This window comes from Argentina silus (assembly GCF_951799395.1).
Source record: "Argentina silus genome assembly, chromosome: 16".
NCBI lineage: Eukaryota > Metazoa > Chordata > Actinopteri > Argentiniformes > Argentinidae > Argentina > Argentina silus.
In genome coordinates, this window is record NC_139670.1 from 13,898,273 (window position 1) to 13,917,681 (window position 19,409).

Here is a 19,409-nt window from a genome sequence, read left to right on the forward strand (position 1 = left end):
CAGAAGTGAAGGTCATGGGAGCCAGAGTGCCTCTGTTTATTGGCTTTCATTGAGTCCATATGAGCTGATTTGGCTATCTGCTTTTGATATTAAGCTCTTTCATAGCATTTTGTGCTCTCCGGATATTGTTTATCTATGTTTTGAGATATTCTGTGTGCATTTTACGGTTGAATTAGATATTCTTCATCTTTTGTAATATCCTCCTTTTTACGCCTGGAGTATGTGGTGTGCATGTGGTGTGCACGTGAGTTTTTGTGTGTCTGTGTCTTTGTGGGTCTGAAACAGAGAGAAAATGCATCATTTTCTGTTTATCAGAGCCTTGCATCTAATATGAAAAGCATTACCCCCAGACATGTCAACTGACTCTTTAATCACTCCAGTATACCTTGAAAAATGAAAATAAAAGTTCTCCACTGAAAATTGTGGTGCTCATTAAAGCACACAAAGAGATCTATTTACCACTAAATATCTTTTTCCCCTCATCTTTTACCTTGGGACAGACAGAGAACATTCTAATCAGAGTGCACACAGCTTATCATGCTGAAGAGAAAAGACGGTCATTTCCACTGTCTTTCAATGACAACAATAGGCCTATAAATAAGAACATATTTCTTGTTTGCTCACTTTCCTCTGCTGTGGTCATAGAGAGGTACATAAAGATGATTGAGGGTGGAAAGAACATGTTGTTCCCCCTGTAATTGGACTAAGCATATCAACATGCATAAGGTCATATGACTTGCTTGTTGCTGCTTGCTTGTTTGTGCTTGTTCTCCTGCTGGATACATAGACCTACTAATGTATCCACAGTCAAGTACAGGGGGGGGGGGGGACAGGGGAGAGATTGTTGTGCATGCCATTTCAATGAAAGAATGCATGGAAACTCATACTGAATCAATTATGAGATTTCCATGCTTAGCCCCAGGGTCACTTGTCATCACATTGGGGTCTATCTATGACTTTATTCCTTGTACTAGATGGCACTGTGACAATCTGTGACAAGAAAATGTCTCTTGAGCCTCTGTTCTATTCATTTGTTTAAACATGGTCTCAATTACTTGTTGTGCTAAATATTTGGGGAAGTAAAAATAGAATGCTTAGGGTTAGGGTTAGGTCAATATCCCAAATGACGTCTGGACTGACGTAACTTTTTTTGTGGGAGAAATCCGACGCTCCACGTGGTTTGTTGTTTACATCTTCCAGGAACGAGAGAGAGGGGGGGGGGTCGATGATCTGGGATTGTGAAACAGCGTTCTTGGATAGTATTACATTGCTGAGCATTTGAAAACTATATTGGCTGCATCTACGGCAACGAAATGACAAATTGCTGATTCCTTTTTGCCACTCTCTAGCTATATACCACGTAAGAGCTCAATGTATGTCTAAATGTCTTTTGTTCTAAAGCTAATAATGCTAGATAGCATGTTAGCATGTATTTCGCCTAGGAGAGATGCCTTTTGTCTTTGTTTGAGCTTTTGTTTGAAGTTGATCTCATCAAGGATTCAAGTTCATGTTCGAGCTTTTGTCGTTAAAAACTAGTCAGTTGGAAATGGAAAATATAATGATCGTAACAATAAATGTTGGTAATACTGTCTCAAGATAATTTGATGATCATTTTACCTGCTCCAGTAACTGTTCAAGCATACTCTGGTTGAGGAAACATAGACAGTTCGGTGTCAAAAACACATTTCAGTAGAAAATTTGCTCTAACAGTGGTGTTGTAGTTGTTGTTGAGATTCCAACTCATGTGCTATTTTGTGGTCTTTCTTTGTTTTTCCATTTTTATCAATCAACAAGGAACCATATTTGTTGTTGTTTCAGATACACAAGAATGTTCCAACTTGGAAGCCGGCTGGCCCAGTTTCACATTTCCTCAGTTCCAACTGATCCAGCAGGTGCCAAAGAGAGCCCACAGCCTGTGCAAACACTCCAAGACTTTCTTCAACGTGTCAGGTATGTTAAGAAGGAAGAATGTTACTCTATACTCTTGTTCTCTTGAACAACAATGCTGTAAAACAATAATGGTTCCAACATTGAGAGAAGGATCACAAAGATCAGGAACTCTGTTCAGATTTACTGTATGCATCCTAGTGAATTTAGGGCATAGGTGTGTCCTACAGTTGGTTCATAATGAGAGGGTGTATTGTTTCATGTCATGCCTTTCAGTTTTTTTTTTTCCAACAATGTCAACAGGAGAATTGGCGGGGTGAAAAAAGAGGACATTTTTTGCAATCTGCGTATCTCAAACCAGTTTCAGACAGCCAAAGATGACATCAACGTTGTTTTCCTCACAGGTGCACAGTGAAACATTAAACTAACTGTCAGTGTCTGACTCCTCAGTCAGCACTGCATTTAGATACAAAGGGAACTTCAAAGAGATAGAACCTTTTTTTATGCAACAGAAAATGATGGTTCATTGAACTACCTGAATCTGATTATATGTACTTGTTCTTAGTGACAGGAGTGCTATGCAAATAATGACATTTCTACAGTCGGCGTATAAACTATACACTCACATCCTCTTTCTCTCACTTGTGGAGGCCATGGGGTGTTCTGCATTGACGTGAAACCTTGGAGTGGCACAGTCTCCGCACAGAACCAAAGCTGGCATGTACAACACAAAGAAGAGGACCAATGCTTCACTAACACCTGCATAGAGCAGGTGGAGGACCCCCTCCAAGCTATAAAGGTAAAATGTCCCCTTTGGTCCAAAAGCTTATGACATTTAATGCGAACTGGTGGCAAATGCAGTTGGTGCAATGGTCTGATTCACCTTAGTTTGGACTCACTCATCTAAATGACAGGTAGCCTAGATCCCGCGTCAGAGTAACAAAAATGGAAATGACTAACTCTACTCTTCAATTGAGAATGGCGGTAATTATGTTGACAAGGGGGGAAACAGGTGCCCGAACACAGATGTCACCTTCTGTGCCAGGGCTGGACTGGAGTCATTCATTTCCATATGCTGTACTAGTCTACATGCTGCGTTTGGGCATAGGTTCGGATAAGAGGGCCTTGGGAGAAGTGCCCGACAGCAAATGCTCTCAACAACAGTGAAATTGCTTAGCTTGGCTCAGATGGATATTTTTAACATCAAGTCATTATTCTGTAAAAAGCCGGTACAGCTTGACTGCGTAGCAATTGTGATTTTGGGGTCACATAGTTTCCTTCATAGCTGGTTTTATTTCCATATAGTTCAGAACATTACCCACCTCAAATAGGTATATGATTATGAGTCATCTTTGCGGTTGAACTCAAGCTACAAAACATTGAGCTTTCTCTACTGAGATCGAAGTACATTGGTAGAATATGTTAAACCGTTGTACCCTCCCGTCCCCCAGACCAAGACGACTAACCTATGGCAGCATATGAAGAGGAGTGGGGTGTCGGTCCGACAGAACCTCTTCCTCCCCATCGTGGTCTTCCTCGCCCAAGACTGTGAGCTGGATGAAGAGCTGAGGAAGAGGAGGGAGCTGGTCTCTCACAGTCAACTCGATGCTTTCCTACACTCTTTCAGGGAGGGTTATGTGGCCTGGATATCGGACGCACTGACGCCTTCGTGGCTGTCTGGTACGTATGGCACTGAGTGGACGCTGCATTTCAGTCTTAAAGTACAAACAACATTTGGTTTCTAAAATGGATGCATAGGCAACTACTGTAGCTATCCGATTTTTAAGTAGGAGGAAAAGAATTTATATTCACTTCTTTAACACGACGTTCCATCGTTCAACAATGACTATACTGGTGGAGGAAGACAACATTTGGCTCTAAAAATGAGCAATTTTGTGCCGTTTGTGTTTGCGTTCCACCTGTAGGTCACCTGTCGTACAGGCAGATAGGGGAGGCACGGGAGGTTCTGAGGAGGATGGGGACCTGGGACCTGGTGAAGCTGCACTGTGGGGAGCAGCTGAAGGGAGACTACCAGGGCTGCCAGTACATCGCTCTGAACCGCCAGGAGACGGACACGCTGGAATTCTCCAGGGTCAAGGCCCTGTCTGCCCAGTCATTTTGGGCCCTGCTGGGCCACGCCCCTCAGGTTAGACCCCTGTCGCCATGACAACCGGTACACAATAACAGGACGTGTCAGATTGTGATCTGACTCCTCCCACTGACCACTGACCAACAGACTTGAAGTGAAACTATCCACAGAGGTGTATATAGCTTGGTTTATATGCCACTTGAACAGTTTTTGTCTGTCACTCTGGGAATGATAGAACTGGGGCCCAGACAAAAGTGGTAGTATGACCATAACAGCCAGCAGATGGCACTGCTACTGTAAAGTTCTGTAAAGGGCAATCCGCTCTAACAGACAGGTCTGCTTTCTAAATACAGTAGGAAAGTGAACAATTCCTTATTTCCGATCCCTTTTTGATGCAGCCGTTGATTTTCTTCAGTGCATCAGACGGTGACTGAAAACACACAAGAGTGCCTTACTTATCCCTCCTAATTTCCCTTTGAAAATGACGAGATCAAAAGACCTCTCCTGAGAAATATGAGCAGTTACAGCCAGTTGATTTAGATATGTGTTGTTGAACATTATACAACAAATCAAGCATTGCGATTGGCCTAGAACAATTCCAGCCGTCCTGCTAACCGTGATGTGGTTACGGTCCCTCTTCACTTTCACTTGCAAAATGTGCCACAAACACTCTTCAGGATATTGCAGCTTTTGTTTTTAATAACGAAAACGTTGCTAGACAAAGGGAAGGAATCTGACAATAACGGATTATTCATCATTGTTTTTGTCATCCTTATGCTGCTACACTCCTCAAAAACCAACCTGGCTGGCTATAAGCTATAGCTATTAAGATATTCTAAGGGATTTGTTTCCTGGGTTGCCATTCCTATCGTATAGACCATGCGTTCCAGAGCTATTAACCAACCTGCGTCCATAACCATGGTTATATTTCATGCTTTCCAGAACTATCAACGAACCAATTACGGGTAATAGTTATTGCGGACTACTTTTATACGCGTAGGGCATAAACTAATACATATATATCAGGAAAACCACTAGCACCATTGTTTATTGTCAGACGTATAAAAGCAGTAACACACTCAAGGGTGTGCTGTACCTAGGATATCGGAACGGCTGTTCGGGGTCGACGGCATTCGGCTGTACCCTGTGCCCATGATCGCATCACGGCAGCTCCGATATCCACAACACAGCACACCCTCTTGTGCGTTATTGCTTAATCTTCACAGTGCCTGTATAATGTCCTCGCTAAAGACTGATGAAAGCTGGGAAACTAGTCAATTAAGAAACACATTTTAGTTTTAGATGTCCTCATGCATTCAGTGGAGAGGGATGGCTCCGAGAGCGGGTTGACTTCTTAAGTGAACGTTGGAACAATTTACAGGACCATGTTAAGCACTGAACCCTGGTGGTCTTGTTAATGACTTTTTTTTTGTCAGACGGGGTTCCTTTGATCGAATCTTTGTGGCTATGTCATGTGATTAAGCATCAAAGCACCGCAATGTTTTGTCAGCCTCCCCCCCCTCTTCCCCCCCCCCCCCTTCCCCCCCCTTCCCTGCCCTCCCCTGCCTATTTACTTCCCCCTCCGCTGTGTCGATAATTTCTCAGATCACTTCCATTAGCATTGGCATGCTGAGCGTTAATTAGTCACTCAGTGTTCTGTGCTGCTAATCTCTCACAGGGGTAAGTAATGTTGTTGCCTGCGTGCAAGATGCTCATTAACTGAATGCAGTTGATTGTTTAAGAAGGTAATTGCACGTAAACACTGTCTAAAAGCAGCATTCTAGCCCCGCTCGCTTTTTTTAATTGGTTGATGTTTTGGGATTTAGACTTTGTTTGTTTTAGTGCAGGGCAATTTATTGATCTGGCTAATGAAGTAGACATGGTGGATGCTCTCTCTCCAGGTGGCATTAGACCAAAGCTGGTAGTCGCTGTGGCAGAGAGCTGCGGAGAGCAGTTATGTACTGTGATGCACCTGAAATGAAAGGCATCGCTTAGTTTGAGATTCACACAAAAATATTGGAGTGATCATTGATTTTGGGTTTTTTTCATATACGGTATATACATTTGTTCAATTAGCATGACATGAAAATTAGGTTTCCTGATTTTGTTGTAGTCTGTTGGTCCAGTCTGAAATGGATTTTCTGTGTGAAGTCATGGGTACACAGAGACAGAGGTCACAGCTCACAAGGGCTAGTGGGATGACCCTGTATGGCATTTCGTTACAGATTTAGTCCTCAGAGCCCCCTCAACTACACACCCACCCCACCGTGGGTCTGTCTGGTAGACTCTGCACAAGACTCACAGCCCGTCCACACACACACACACACACACACACACACACACACACACACACACACACACCACACACACAAAACACTGTACCGGACCCCTCCAGCTGCTCTACACTCGATACAGGGCCCAGTAGTCATCATCAGTCCGTCTCCAGTGGGCCCTAGTCGGCCCCAAGGGGACGCGTTGTGTTACAACATGATATGTTATTTTCAAAGAAATATTTGGAAATGGAAGCTGAATGGCCCTCCATCATAAGGCGGACCTCCACTCCCCATATTTCACGGAGAAACGTGACACGGTATGATAGATAGTCACGGAGTGTTTTGCCGCAAGCCCCCCCTGCCTCGTGTGACACTTCTGTCCTCTTCACTATGCAATCAGTGCGACTGCTCACCTCATGTTTACATTCTAAATCCTCATGACAAGGCAATACATTTCCACCCTGTCCTTGTACCTGAGTGTACAGAAGCCAGGGAAGATCTATGATTCGGGTGGAAATACAATAACATACGTCTTTATAAGAAAAGGAACACACGTTAGATATATATTATCTTGGACACAAGCACATTAGGTTTGGCACATGATGTTTCTGTTTGCAGGTCTTTTGGCAGAGTGACTTAGGGAAATCGTCCGCATCAGAAACTAGGCGTTGAGGAAATATTCAGTGGTTTATTTCATTTTTGTTTTAGTGCATAAAAATCTGTAATCCATTACAGGTGTGTGCTCTTCCTAAAATTGGTGAGAAAGAAGTTTTTGCAAGCCACAAAATGACTACCCTGCTTTATGCAAAAGTTGAAACAGTAATCTTGTTTTTCCATCCAACTTTAATGAATGTAAAAAAAATATAGATATAGATAGATTACCTTGTGTTATAGCATGAAATGATGAAATACTGTTTATTTTATGAATACTAAAAGGCTGATATATTACATAAATATGACTCGACAAACAATACAATGCTCACAATTACTGTAGAACAAGGATGTGCTTTGATATATCGAAAAGCTAATTGTAATTAATAGCTTTTCAAGTTTGGAACCTTCGCTACTTAATTATGCACAATGTTGACCATTTCCATTCAGCTAAAGCATAGCTCTTAGTAGTCTGCACTAGCAGCTGCTTGGGGAGGCTTAAGTGTAGCAAAGACACTCGATATCTCCCCAGGCACGTTTTCAGAGCCCAGATATAAGGCGTGTCTTTGACTTGTTACTTGTAAACACACAGGCAAGAGGAGCTCTGATATGGCCTACAGTTTCGCTCAAAGTCAGGCATCTGTTTGGGTAGCAGGGGATAGCACCAGATGCATTTACAAAGCTACCACAGTCGGTGAGGGTCTGAAATGTGTATTTTCTGCAGCGCCCCGTTCTATTATTCTGATAAGGAGATGGGAGGACGATCAGAGCCCAAAGTGGAGAATGATCGAGTAGAGAGGCTGTAATTTATTAATTATGGTCTATATTCTTAGACTGCTGCTCTGGCTTCATTCAATTTGTATGGATTGAGCAGTAATTACAGCATGCCTGTGTGTGCGTGTGTGTGTGCGCATGTGTGGGTGGGTGGGTGTGTGTGTGTGTGTGTGTGTGTGTGTGTGTGTGTGTGTGTGTGTGTGTGTGTGTGTGTGTGTGTGTGTGTGTGTGTGTGTGTGTGTGTGTGTGTGTGTGTGTGTGTGTGTGTGAAATTGAGTCTCAGTGTGTGTGTCTCTGAGACCGTTGCACTGTTGTGATGAACCCATGAATAGGAAAGGCAAGCCCAGAGTGAGGGAGAGTTAGGGAAGCTTGATGCTTCTTACATTCATCCTCAGTTGAATATGAATTTATTTTCCTGTACTTGTCCGTTTGTCTCTTGGCTGTACAGCATCTTTCCCCCCCGACTAGACTTCTCATTGGCTGGGCCATATGACTCCATCCTAGAGGTATCAAAGGAGCACTCACACACACACACATGCACACACATATAGAGCAGAAACAGAGCCCTGTAATAAAACAGTGGCTCAGAATCCCAGTCAGGGCTAATGGCTCTTAATTGACTATCGTAGAAGCAGCAGTTGAGTTCCTTCGACTGTAACCTGACTACACCTCTCTCTCGCTTGATTAATGGAAGCAGGGAGAAAAGCTGTTAATTCATTTGCTGATCTATAAGAGGAATGGATAGCGGGGTCGTAGACGGCAGGAATAATCAAGGCCCCCTCGTTGCTACAGAGACGTCTCATCTCAGACCTAGCCTCCGCAGATTCCACCCAGATTTAGCTTGTTAATTTACCTCTGTGCAGACATTCCTCTCAGCGCGCCTGTCTCCCGGGCAGCACGCGTCACACACAGGCCCGTAATGGACAGACAGGGGTGGTGTGCTGGGTGTTTGGCACTGAAAAGGCACAGTGGAGCGACATCAACCGCTTTGTTGTTAATGAATGGGAAGAGCATAAAAGGGCAGGAGCTGGCCATTTACCGTGCCTGTGTGAAGCCTGCTGCTTAAACACATGATATTGGCAGGCAGGCAGGCAGGCAGGGAGGCAGGCAGGCAGGCAGGCAGGCAGTCAGTGTCTTTTTGGTTTCCCTTGTACCAAAAATAAGATTTCAGTTATGATTTTATCTATATAGTAATAGCCATACACAACAGTACATGATTAATCATTTTTACGAGGCAAACAATAGTGTCATGATGACCTGACTATAAATGTGATTTTCACTGTTCGTCTCGCAAATTGAACGTACCAAGGAAAAGAATCAGAATGAAGATTAATGTCCCTTCAGTTTCCGCGAAACCCATTGGACTTCTCAGCAGGAATTTGTTGTGCTACAGTAATACAGATATATATTTTCGATTACCAGAAAAGGTCTGAAAGCTGCACTCATACGGCCTGTTTCACAGAGGGAGTTAAATTACCGGGCTTTTCAGTTGAGCAGATTTCCATCGATTCTCTGTTGTATCTGGCCAAGTTTGATGGAAGGATAATTTTCTGTACTTCACTCTTTCGAAAAGTTTTCTGAAGAATTCGTTGGATTAAAACCCAGTGATTTATCAAATGCAAAGCATTTTTCAACAGATGAAAAACGGTGGAAATTACCATCATTTTCAGATTTCTGTAATTGGAATGCAGCTCTTGAAAAGAAGCAGCATTTGAAATAATTTGCTCCAGAGTGTGTGTAGGAAGGCACTGAGGAAGCTAACTATGCAATTACACACGACAAGAGTGCTGCAGAATCACAAGTGTCTGTAATGAACTAGGTAAGACACCAGCATATAGGCAATCATGCAGTGGAAGGCAATGATGAACGTCGCCTTAATAATAGTAATAGGGTGTGATTAAACTCTGTAAATCTATTTTCCCTCTCTGGCTCCATGCCTCAGTGAAGGGTATCATGCAGAGATTCCATGTCTGTCAGCATCAAGATGACTCAATAGTGAGTGTTCACCTTACCATGTACTTCCTCAAAAAATACACCGACCAGTAGTGCTTTGCCATTATTTTCAGAGGGGTTTCAAGCACTCTTTTGTTAATTGAGTTAAACATCAACATGTGGAATTCATGTTTTATATTTAACATAAGGGCAGAAGATGAACACGTCTACAGTTGTAATCAAAATGGAGTGTTAATATATTTGAATACATGTTTAAAAATGCGGCAGGAATTATCTTTACATTCATAATGAAACAGCGTTTCCTAGAATCTGTTGCGTGGGACATGGTTGTTGTATAAGAACAGTAATTATATCTATTGAAATACCTGTTCCCAAAATTGCACCGGTTCAATACAAATTGAACACATTTCTGCCATGGGCTACTATACATGTATTTGAATGTCACAAACAGTCAATATGGAAAATATATCCAATAAGCATCAAAACACTACAAACTGTCCCTTTAATGGAAGAGTGCACAGCACCTGCATATTGTATGGGGTCTCCTTTTGTCTATATACCCACAACCTGCAAGTGGCGTAATTTTGAACCATTGTCCAGAGCTCTTATTCAGATTTAAATTAGCCTTAGTCACTGTTGTCTCTCTTGTAGGGCATTGATTGGCTTTACATGCATCGCCAATTGTCAAACAATTAGGCCTAAGAGACTTTTTATTCAACATCATTACATGTCTCTGATTGGGCAATATTGAGCAGCGTAAGTGCTGGTGCTCTAATTGCTTACATAAGGTGAGCCTATCACTGGTTTGTGCTCAAGGCGTTATTGTAATGCGGTTTTAATTAAACCAGGGCTGCTATTCAAAAGATATAGGCCTATTTGTTTTGGTACTTCTGGATTGGAGGTTACATTTAAGCCACCAATAGAGATGGGGATAAAATCAACAGGGGTTTATTAATAAGGAGAGCCCAGTTGTCGCACAGATACTTAATTACAGTTTTAGAAAGACGTTTGCTTTAATTGGAAGATATAAATGCAGTGAAGTGGAGCGGGCGACAGGATTAACATATCTATCAGTGATTCCTTTCTGCCAATCCATGGTTTGCACAGACTGCCGAAATACACACCGGCAATTTGCAAGTCATAAGTTTGCAGCTCTAAATGACTATCAAATTAGACGTATGTCTTTGTGTGTGTGTGTGTGTGTGTGTGTGTGTGTGTGTGTGTGTGTGTGTGTGTGTGTGTGTGTGTGTGTGTGTGTGTGTGTGTGTGTGTGTGTGTGTGTGTGTGTGTGTGTGTGTGTGTGTGTGTGCGCGCTTCTGTGTGTGTGTCCCATATTCTATCCACTCTTCAAGGCACCTGTTTTTCGAGCACAGTCTCAAATGATCTGTGTAACATTATGTTATTACTCGAGGTTGATGCACTGACTGCATATCCCTGCAGTAGAGGGCTGTTGTGTATGCTGCAGTTCTACCCTCTAATTCACAGCCCTGCCGTCTGTTATGGCTATGTGAAATTACAGATAAACCAGTTAGCAGACACTTTGCCCCATTGTCTGTTGTTTTGATAATCACCCTTAATAACGCCCGGCATCAATATGGTCTTTAAACCCGATTTGGGAGTTAATGGAGTCAGATGGGGGCAGTCAGTGTATGCACTGGGGGTAATGTCATTAGAGATGTTTGTGAAGAGCAAATTAAATCAGTCATAGATTGTGCTCTCTCTCTCAAATCAGCCAGACGACCAGGCCCGTAGAGGAAAAAACGGGGATTCATATTTTAACCTCTCACAGAAAATGCACTTATGTGGATGGAAATAAAGTAAGGGCTCTGTGAATGGATGTAAATGGTTATTGCTGGGGCTCTAATGGCTTCCTGTTAGCCGTGGCAGGTTGGAGGCAGAGCTATTCAGAAGTTAACCACTGATTTGAGGTCATAGCTTTGAGCAAATGCAGTTATTGAGCTGAATTGGTAATGTCACCAAACAATAGATTATCCAGCTGACGGACAAAGCTTACCCAACACACGGTATGGAAGTTCTGTTAGACCCTATTTGTTAAGTCTTATTCCATATTTATAAATAGTGCTTTGCAGTGTATTCGTTTGTTTTAAGTAACCACTGCATTCTTTGCATTGTCTGTCTTTTGAAGTTGCATATCTCATCCCACTTTGGTGGCTTTGGTGAATTTGCGTTTTTTTTTCCCCGCTACGCCAAACTACACAATAGTCTGCCTAATTGCCCCTGAAAAATCCCAACATGACATTTGGTCACGTTTGTTGTCAGACACTTTGGTGCGACTCCACTGTGTTTGTCTCTCGAGTGGAGAGGCTTGGCGCGTCGGAGGTGTGTTTTTCAGCGTTCCTCCAGTCTGCGTCTGGTGAGACATGAGAGGGAACAAAGAGACAGCCGTCTCTACCTGGTGTGGTGTTACGCTCACTCTGAGTTCACCTGAAACACTGCACCTATGGCTCCAGGAAACAGGCCTGCCCCACTGATACTCACCCAGGGAGATCGTTGGACTTATCAAGGGAAGAATCTGTTTCTTATTGAATGGCAGACATGCAGGTGGTGACACGTCTTACCCAAATTAAGTACAAGGCATCATTCACACCAAACCAGACTTGTCAACCTTTTAATTAGTCACCCCTATAAATAATCATGGTCGGGGTCATTGATGTTGAAAGATGTAGTTGTAATAAGTACTACGGTTTCATGATATGTATCAGTTGACTCTACGCCCTGTTTTGGTTTGAGTGTACATACGTCTACCAGGTAGTTAATATGACTTTTTAAGTTTCATGTGGACTACATTTGTTGTCAAACCACAGTCAGGATTCTGTGCAGTGCAGTGTCAGACCCTTCAGGTAGATAACAAGGAAACCAGTCTCTCTTCTCAGAGAAGATAGCTATCAGCCATTTGCAATGACACATTTCTCCTTCGGGAAAGTGAGCTGTCGTCTTCACTCCGAGAGGGTAAAAGGTGAACGATGAACCAGCAGCAGGATTTATGACTAGAACCAGACGGTAAACAGGAGGAAAGCGGTTGTCATGTTGAAAAGTGAGGGGTGATGTCATTCTGACAATTCCCCCTACACAGAAAGTGAGAGGGTGAGCAGGGGAGACATGGTTAGGTGAGCTCTCAGCCCTTTGTGTGACTCCCTCCCTCCCTCCCTTTGGCCCCAGGGCCCGGCCCTGTCAGTAGAGTCTACAACACACAGGCCTCTCCCTGCTTGGACCAGCAACTCCCTGTGGCCTGTGGACATTACCTACTCAATACCTAGACACGACTGAGAGAATAGAGAGAAAGATAGTCATACCAAATCTAAACTTGGCCATCACGCACAAAACGCCCCCAGCAGAAAATACCTTACATGGGAGCCCTACCAAGCCCTACCTGTTCAATGGTATATTTCCGCTCATTATATGACCTAAATTCTTGAGTGCACTGTGGTTCACATACACCCACCCACACCCACACCCACACCCACACCCACACCCACACACACACACACACACACACACACACACACACACGCGCGCAGCACAACATACAGTACATATGATAGTGGGGGTCTTCTCCCGCCCACCGTTTGGGGGAATCCCAGAGTGTGTTGATAAAGATCACAGACATGGTTAGTGAATGCCAACAGCTCAGACTCTGGAGATCAGACACAGTTCGTCTTGCCTTGCCTCAGTGTCTGAAGGGTAACGTGCAACGACAGCCCTCTTTGTCTGACACCCTATATGGCTGCCGCTGTCTCCACAGCCCTCACGGAGAGATACCTGGCAGGCAGGTGGAGGTGGTGGTGGAGGTGGTGGTGGAGGTGGGGGGGGTGAGCAGACCACACGGAACTCCCCCTGCATTCCTCCACTGATTTATGCCAAAGTGGCAGGCCTCCCCTGCGTCCCCCCACAACCCCCCCTAGGAGTGTGTCTGTAGTTTAACGTTAGAACGGACTACCTCCTAATTTTTTTTTATTATTATTTTATTTAAAATCTTAGATGGTACTGTAAGTAGATGTTTTCTCATAGAATATCACTGTGATTGTAACATGCTTATGCAGTCTTACAGATCAGGTGTTTACTGTAGTCAGTTGTCTCCTTTTCAGCATGTTGACGTCCCCGTGCAGACGACCACCATTTCCATGCAGGTATTTTGCGGTGTGAAATTACTCAGGTATGTGGAAGCATTTCAGTATAAACTTGCTAAGCTTTACGGTTACCACCTAAACCTCAGAACTGTGTATTGTATTCTCTCGCCGGCATTGAAATGTCATTTACAGTCAGGGCAGGTTTAAATCTGATACATCTCCACTATTGTCACATGTCTAGTGCGATGACAATGCAGCAAGAGGGTTTTTTTTTTCAGTGACATTAAATTGGCTAATTGCTGACTAACAGCTGTTGTGTCAGGCTCTGATTTCTGAGGCAGACACATTTCATCCCCCTATTATTTGTAGTCGTGTACCTGTCTGTATGCTATTAGTGTCAAGGGGGTATTGTTTCATTCGCGCCCAAATTAATAAGCGCTCACTCATTCAGGGGTGTCAGATGCTATTGTAACACAAGCCATATTGTATTCAGCAGCCAAGGCAGCCTGCAAATAGACGGCGCAATTGTTTTTTTTGTTTTTTCCTTTTTTTCCCCCCCGACACCATGTTTTAAAGGACAGTATATCTAAAGTAAACGACTGAGCGATGTGGTCTGAAATTGCGGCTGCCTTTGTTGGAGATAATTAGGTTAGCAGATAGGGCCGTGCAGGTGTTGAGGAGGGTGTGCTGTGTGGCCAAGAGGAGATGTGTTATCTGCCTGCCTGCCTGCTCATATTCTGAGGGGCCTCGGGGGTGCAGTACTTCCCACTCTATCAGAGCCCCTGGAACCCACCAACCTCTTCACTATTAAAATCATCCCGTTCAATGGTAGACAAAGGGAAGAGGGACTAAATCCCACATTGGGGTATTTTTCCCCACCTCCGATGGCGATGCTTATCTGGCTTTTGATGTTCGGGAGTAATAAAAGGCCTATTGGGCGTCCACAATGGACAAGGGGCGATACACCGGGCTCCGACGGTCGCCACCATTAACTAAAAGGCCCCGGCAATTTATGAAGTGCTGGAGATGAAAGAACATGGGAAAAAAATAATTGAAAAATTTGTCTGCTGCTAAAGAGAAAGAAAATAGAACTGTGAAAGGGTGTCCTAATATCCTTCCATCTTCTGCAAATGCAGCCAAAGAAGAAATGGCCTAAAGTATTCTTTTGAAATGGATGTGCTTCCTATTTACCTGCATGTCCAAATCTTGTTAAGGGATCCTTTGTCAAGGCTGCAATTTTTAAGAAGTGCTAAGTGTATATGGGCTTTAAGACAGTGGGTAAGAAGTCTTATTCAGTACATGGAAAATGAGAAAGAAAAGAGATCATAGACCTTGATTGATACAGCATCACGGTATAGGCTGCCACTTGGATCCAGCAGAAAAATGAAGAAGAAACCTCCAAACCCATGCTGACTCTGACAGATTCTGATCAGCTACATGTCCCTATGATGGACGCTGCATTGTGTTCTCGTTTGATTGAAGGAAATTCAATATTTCCTTATTGAGTATTAAGGGTTCTTCTTTGCTATTCTGATCATGGAGTAGCCAGCCACCTGTTGTTGCACTGGAAGATCTTCCCCGGAAACAACTGTGTTCAGCAATACACATTGAAAAAGAAACAGCTTACATCTCACTGAGGTAAACATGATGTCGACCGGTTTTCTAGTTGTAGAACTTTGAACAGATCTCTGTGGCAATTTTAGTCCCTGACATGTGGAGAGTATGTGGTAGCGTTTGAAATGTATAGGCCTACCCATTGATATACCCAAGTGACCATCCCAATGGACCTGAATCAATACGTGTGCTCTAGCACACAGATAGACGAGGCCAGAGAGGAAGCGACAGCTTGTAAACGGACAGGTCAAAGGTGAAGGCCATGAGTGTCTGCCAAGGTCTAGACGGAGGTCAGGAGCTCTGCCTTCAGGGGTCATGACCCCACTGACCTCCTGAAAGGTCACATACAGAACCTCACCTTCAGCTCCACGCATGCCAGGGAAAGCCAGGCTGATTAATCATGATCATCTTTTGAAAAAAAAAAAAAAAAAAAAAGGAAGTTGATTATATAGATTGCTCTCTTAAGCCCTAATCCTAATCTCCTGGTCTCTGTCTCTCTATGTTGTCACCCCATCATCCATATAGGTGACGGTGAAGATGTACAGGCGCGGAGCTGCTAATGGCTGGCTGGGCAAGCCGTTAAGTGCCACCACCACCATCCCCTACGACACCCATGTCATCTTCAGGATCAACGGAGAAGATGCAGACGCCAAGATCCCAGCCAATAGCGTCCACAGCATTTCCCTCAGCATATGACGTCTTTCAGTTTCCTCAGAGAGGATGAAACCATCACAGGGAGTTTTAGAAGCGCATTCATTTTTTTCTCTGTGAATTACCAGGTTGGTATGGGTGGACTAAGTAATGATATCAGTTGAAACAGGCTCAGTTCAACCGACAATAACTAACCAAACCAACCACTGGTTTGAGAGTAGCTAACCCCTGATTTCTCTTCAAAATATGCCCTGTTGTAAGGCTTCAATTGTTTTTTAAGGCATACTGTAAATGCCAACATAAATATATAGGCCTATATAGTAGACTTTATGATATATCATGTTTTTGATAAGGCTATGTGAAAGGGTTCCTTTTATCACAGTATAATCTTTTTTTTTGTATCGATTGTTTAACCATCCTCACAAACATTTCTGTCATTTCACACTGCTTGTAACACAAACTTGATTTGTCACTCTTGTAGTTTACATTGTCATACAGGATATTGTGGCATGATCACTTGCAGTGTAAAATCCCCCATTCACCAGACTTGCCTAAATCCACAGTGGTGGCCTGTCATACTCAATGACAATATTATGTTAATGAAGATGATTCAGCCAATTAGCCTGATTAACTTTCTCTTGTTTTGAATGACAATTCTAGTGTCTGCCCACACTTTAAAGTAGCCATTAATCCTCCATTATGTCAGTTTAAAGTGTCACCATGGGTCAAATCTGGAGTGTGTTGCTAATGTGCTAATTGTTGCGGTTAAAAATCTGTGGCCTCCAGCATGATGATGATGAGGGGTGGAAAGTTATTGCCTGTATTAGTTAAATGGCTATTGATGGTGATTTAGGGTGTTTTCCAGAGTTACTGTAAGGTGCTTTATTAATACGGCCACTGGAAAGAGGATGATAATTACGTATTGAAGAGAGCTCACGTGTGGCTCAGTCAGCCAGCAGCAACATTCATTCATTTTTAGGTTTCCGTGTTACTTCCCATCACTTACCCCACTCAAAGAGCTGCGCTAACAGCTAGCAATTGTATTTACTGTGCCTGGTATTGGCCTAAATTAAGTTATTTCCATCAAGATATCAGTGCCTTGAGCTAATTCAAGAGAAAAAAAGCTATCTTTGTTTTGATGGTATCTCTCTGAATGGCATCTCTCTACCTGAAATAACATTATAATGTACTCAAGCTCCTCCTCACTTTCTCAAATGTCTGTTTACAAATTTGCCTGGGGTAAAGATGTTTGATGGCTGTGTAAACAGCACGACCCCCATTTTAATGTATGTAACCCCATGTTTTCAGTGAAACAGGTTGCCTTTAGGCAACTATTTTTCAAATGATGCCTAATGTCTATTTGTATGTGTGTTTTGTACCTTAATGGGCGTGTATTTATATGTCCTTGTCAGTGATTATATGCAACTATATACAGTGCCTTTGGAAAGTATTCAGACCCCTTCACTTTTTCCATTTTTTGTGTTATACTCAATTTAAAATGGATTAAATTAAAATAATTTGACTTCAAACACACAATACCCCAGAATGACAAAGCAAAAACACGTTTTTTGAAATTTCAGTAAATGTATTAAAATTGAAATACAGAAATAGGTCATGTACATAAGTATTCAGATCCTTTGCTATGACACTCTTAAAATTAGCTAAAATGCAAAAATGGCATCAACAAATCACTGAATAAGTTGAATTGAGTCCCTCTTAATGCAAGGATAATAGTTCATGTCATTTTGGAATTAATATCTTTGTTTTTATAGGGTCTCTAATTTGCATAGGAATCAATTACACACTGTGTAGATTAGGATGTTACTACCAACTCAGCAAATTTCAGAATTTTGTCTTGATCCTGACAAACTCCCCAGTTCCTGCCGGTGACAAACATACCTATAACTTGATACAGCTACCACTATTCTATACACGAGAGATGGTGTGGAAACTGCATTGCATGTGCTGGATTTGCACCAAACTTAATGCTTTGTAGTAAAACCAAATAAACACATTTCCAGCCACTTTCTTTGCTGTATCATTTGAATTCATTGTTGCGAACACAATTATGGATATGAGAGAGATTATTTTCCATTAAAGGATTCTTTTTGGCCACTTGGTTATAGACCAATTTTGTAGAGTGCCTGAGATGATGTCTTATCAACTGTACTTTTTCCTCTCCACCATTCAACTTTGTAGAAGTCTCCCCAGGCCTCAGGGTCGCATTCCTGAACAGTTTTGTTCCTCTCCATTTGCTCCGTTTATAATGACAACCTGATCCACACAGTGTGTAATTGATTCCTATGCAAATCAGAGACCCTATAAAAAAAGAGATATTAATTCCAAAATTACATGAACTCTTATCCTTGCATTAAGGTGGACTCAATTCAACTTACTGAGTGATTTGTTGACATTTTTGCATTTTGCTAATTTTAAGAGTGTCATATCAAAGAGTCTGAATACTTATGTACATGAGGTATTTCTGTATTTCAATTTTGATAAATTTACTGAAATTTCTAAAAACCTGTTTTCGCTTTGTCATTCTGGGGTATTGTGTGTGGATTGATGGCAAATTATTTTAATTGAATCCATTTTAAATTGACAAAATGTGGAAAAAGTGAAGGGGTCTGAATACTTTCCGAAGGCACTGTATGTACCATGTCTTACTATCTGAATGTATCAGGTTCTAAACACCTATCATTGGACTTGATGATTTCATTGTCCTGATCAGCCAACTTAATGGTATGTTCTCAGTAAAATGTATGTTTAGACATTATGCTCAACCAGGCTTGAAAAACAGATTGTCGTGGATTCTCTGGGATTTTTTTATCAAAAGAAAACTGTAGAGCAATGATTTTAACATCTTCATCGATGAGTAACAAGAAAGAGTGCATGCTCATGTTATCTTGGTCTACTGGAGATAGATATAGCCTGATTCCTCTGTAAACAGGTTTGGAAATACTACAAGCACTTTCACCATTTATATGATAAACTGCAATTTATGAGGCTGGTGAATAAAGGTATGGTTAAGCCATACTCTTTGCATTACGGTTTGGGTAAGCATGCTCATTTTATCATTGATATAACTTTTTATAGAAATGAAATCAAGTACTTTACTTTATTTACACGTTTGTACTACTTGGTGTTCCAAATAAAATGATATGATGGAAGTACCTGTGTACTGTACGTCTTTTTTTAAATTTTTTACAAATTTCTTTCAAAACGATTGTAGTGGACGATAAAAACATTTGTGACCACAGAGATTAAGGTAGAATGCCAGGGATGCAACTGCTAGAAACACCACATATCCCCCCTGCTTTCAATGCTTTGAGTCGGCTGTTCCTCTGACAATTTGCGCAGACCTCATACTTGTATATGGACCTGCCTCCTGGGGAACCCTACTTTCCATGTCATTTATCACCACTGGGC

General features: G+C 42.3%; 1 protein-coding gene across 1 annotated transcript; it reads left to right on the plus strand.

Moving 5' to 3' along the window:
• Positions 1–1,239: 1,239 nt before the first annotated feature.
• On the plus strand, positions 1,240–19,131 carry LOC310817552 (uncharacterized protein). The gene is made up of 7 exons (XM_083688188.1): positions 1,240–1,360; positions 1,819–1,950; positions 2,191–2,291; positions 2,538–2,686; positions 3,339–3,567; positions 3,813–4,033; positions 15,855–19,131. The coding sequence occupies exons 2-7, from the start codon at positions 1,829–1,831 to the stop codon at positions 16,023–16,025; spliced, it is 993 nt and encodes a 330-aa protein (XP_083544314.1). The 5' UTR covers positions 1,240–1,360; positions 1,819–1,828; the 3' UTR covers positions 16,026–19,131.
• Positions 19,132–19,409: the final 278 nt, after the last annotated feature.

Excerpts from the sequence above, each read along its gene's own strand:
- LOC310817552 (XM_083688188.1), top strand. The coding sequence starts at position 1,829 with ATGTTCCAACTTGGAAGCCGGCTGGCCCAGTTTCACATTTCCTCAGTT. Across the intron at positions 1,951-2,190 it reads GACTTTCTTCAACGTGTCAG|GAGAATTGGCGGGGTGAAAA; the intron begins GTATGTTAAGAA and ends CAATGTCAACAG. Across the intron at positions 3,568-3,812 it reads GACGCCTTCGTGGCTGTCTG|GTCACCTGTCGTACAGGCAG; the intron begins GTACGTATGGCA and ends TTCCACCTGTAG.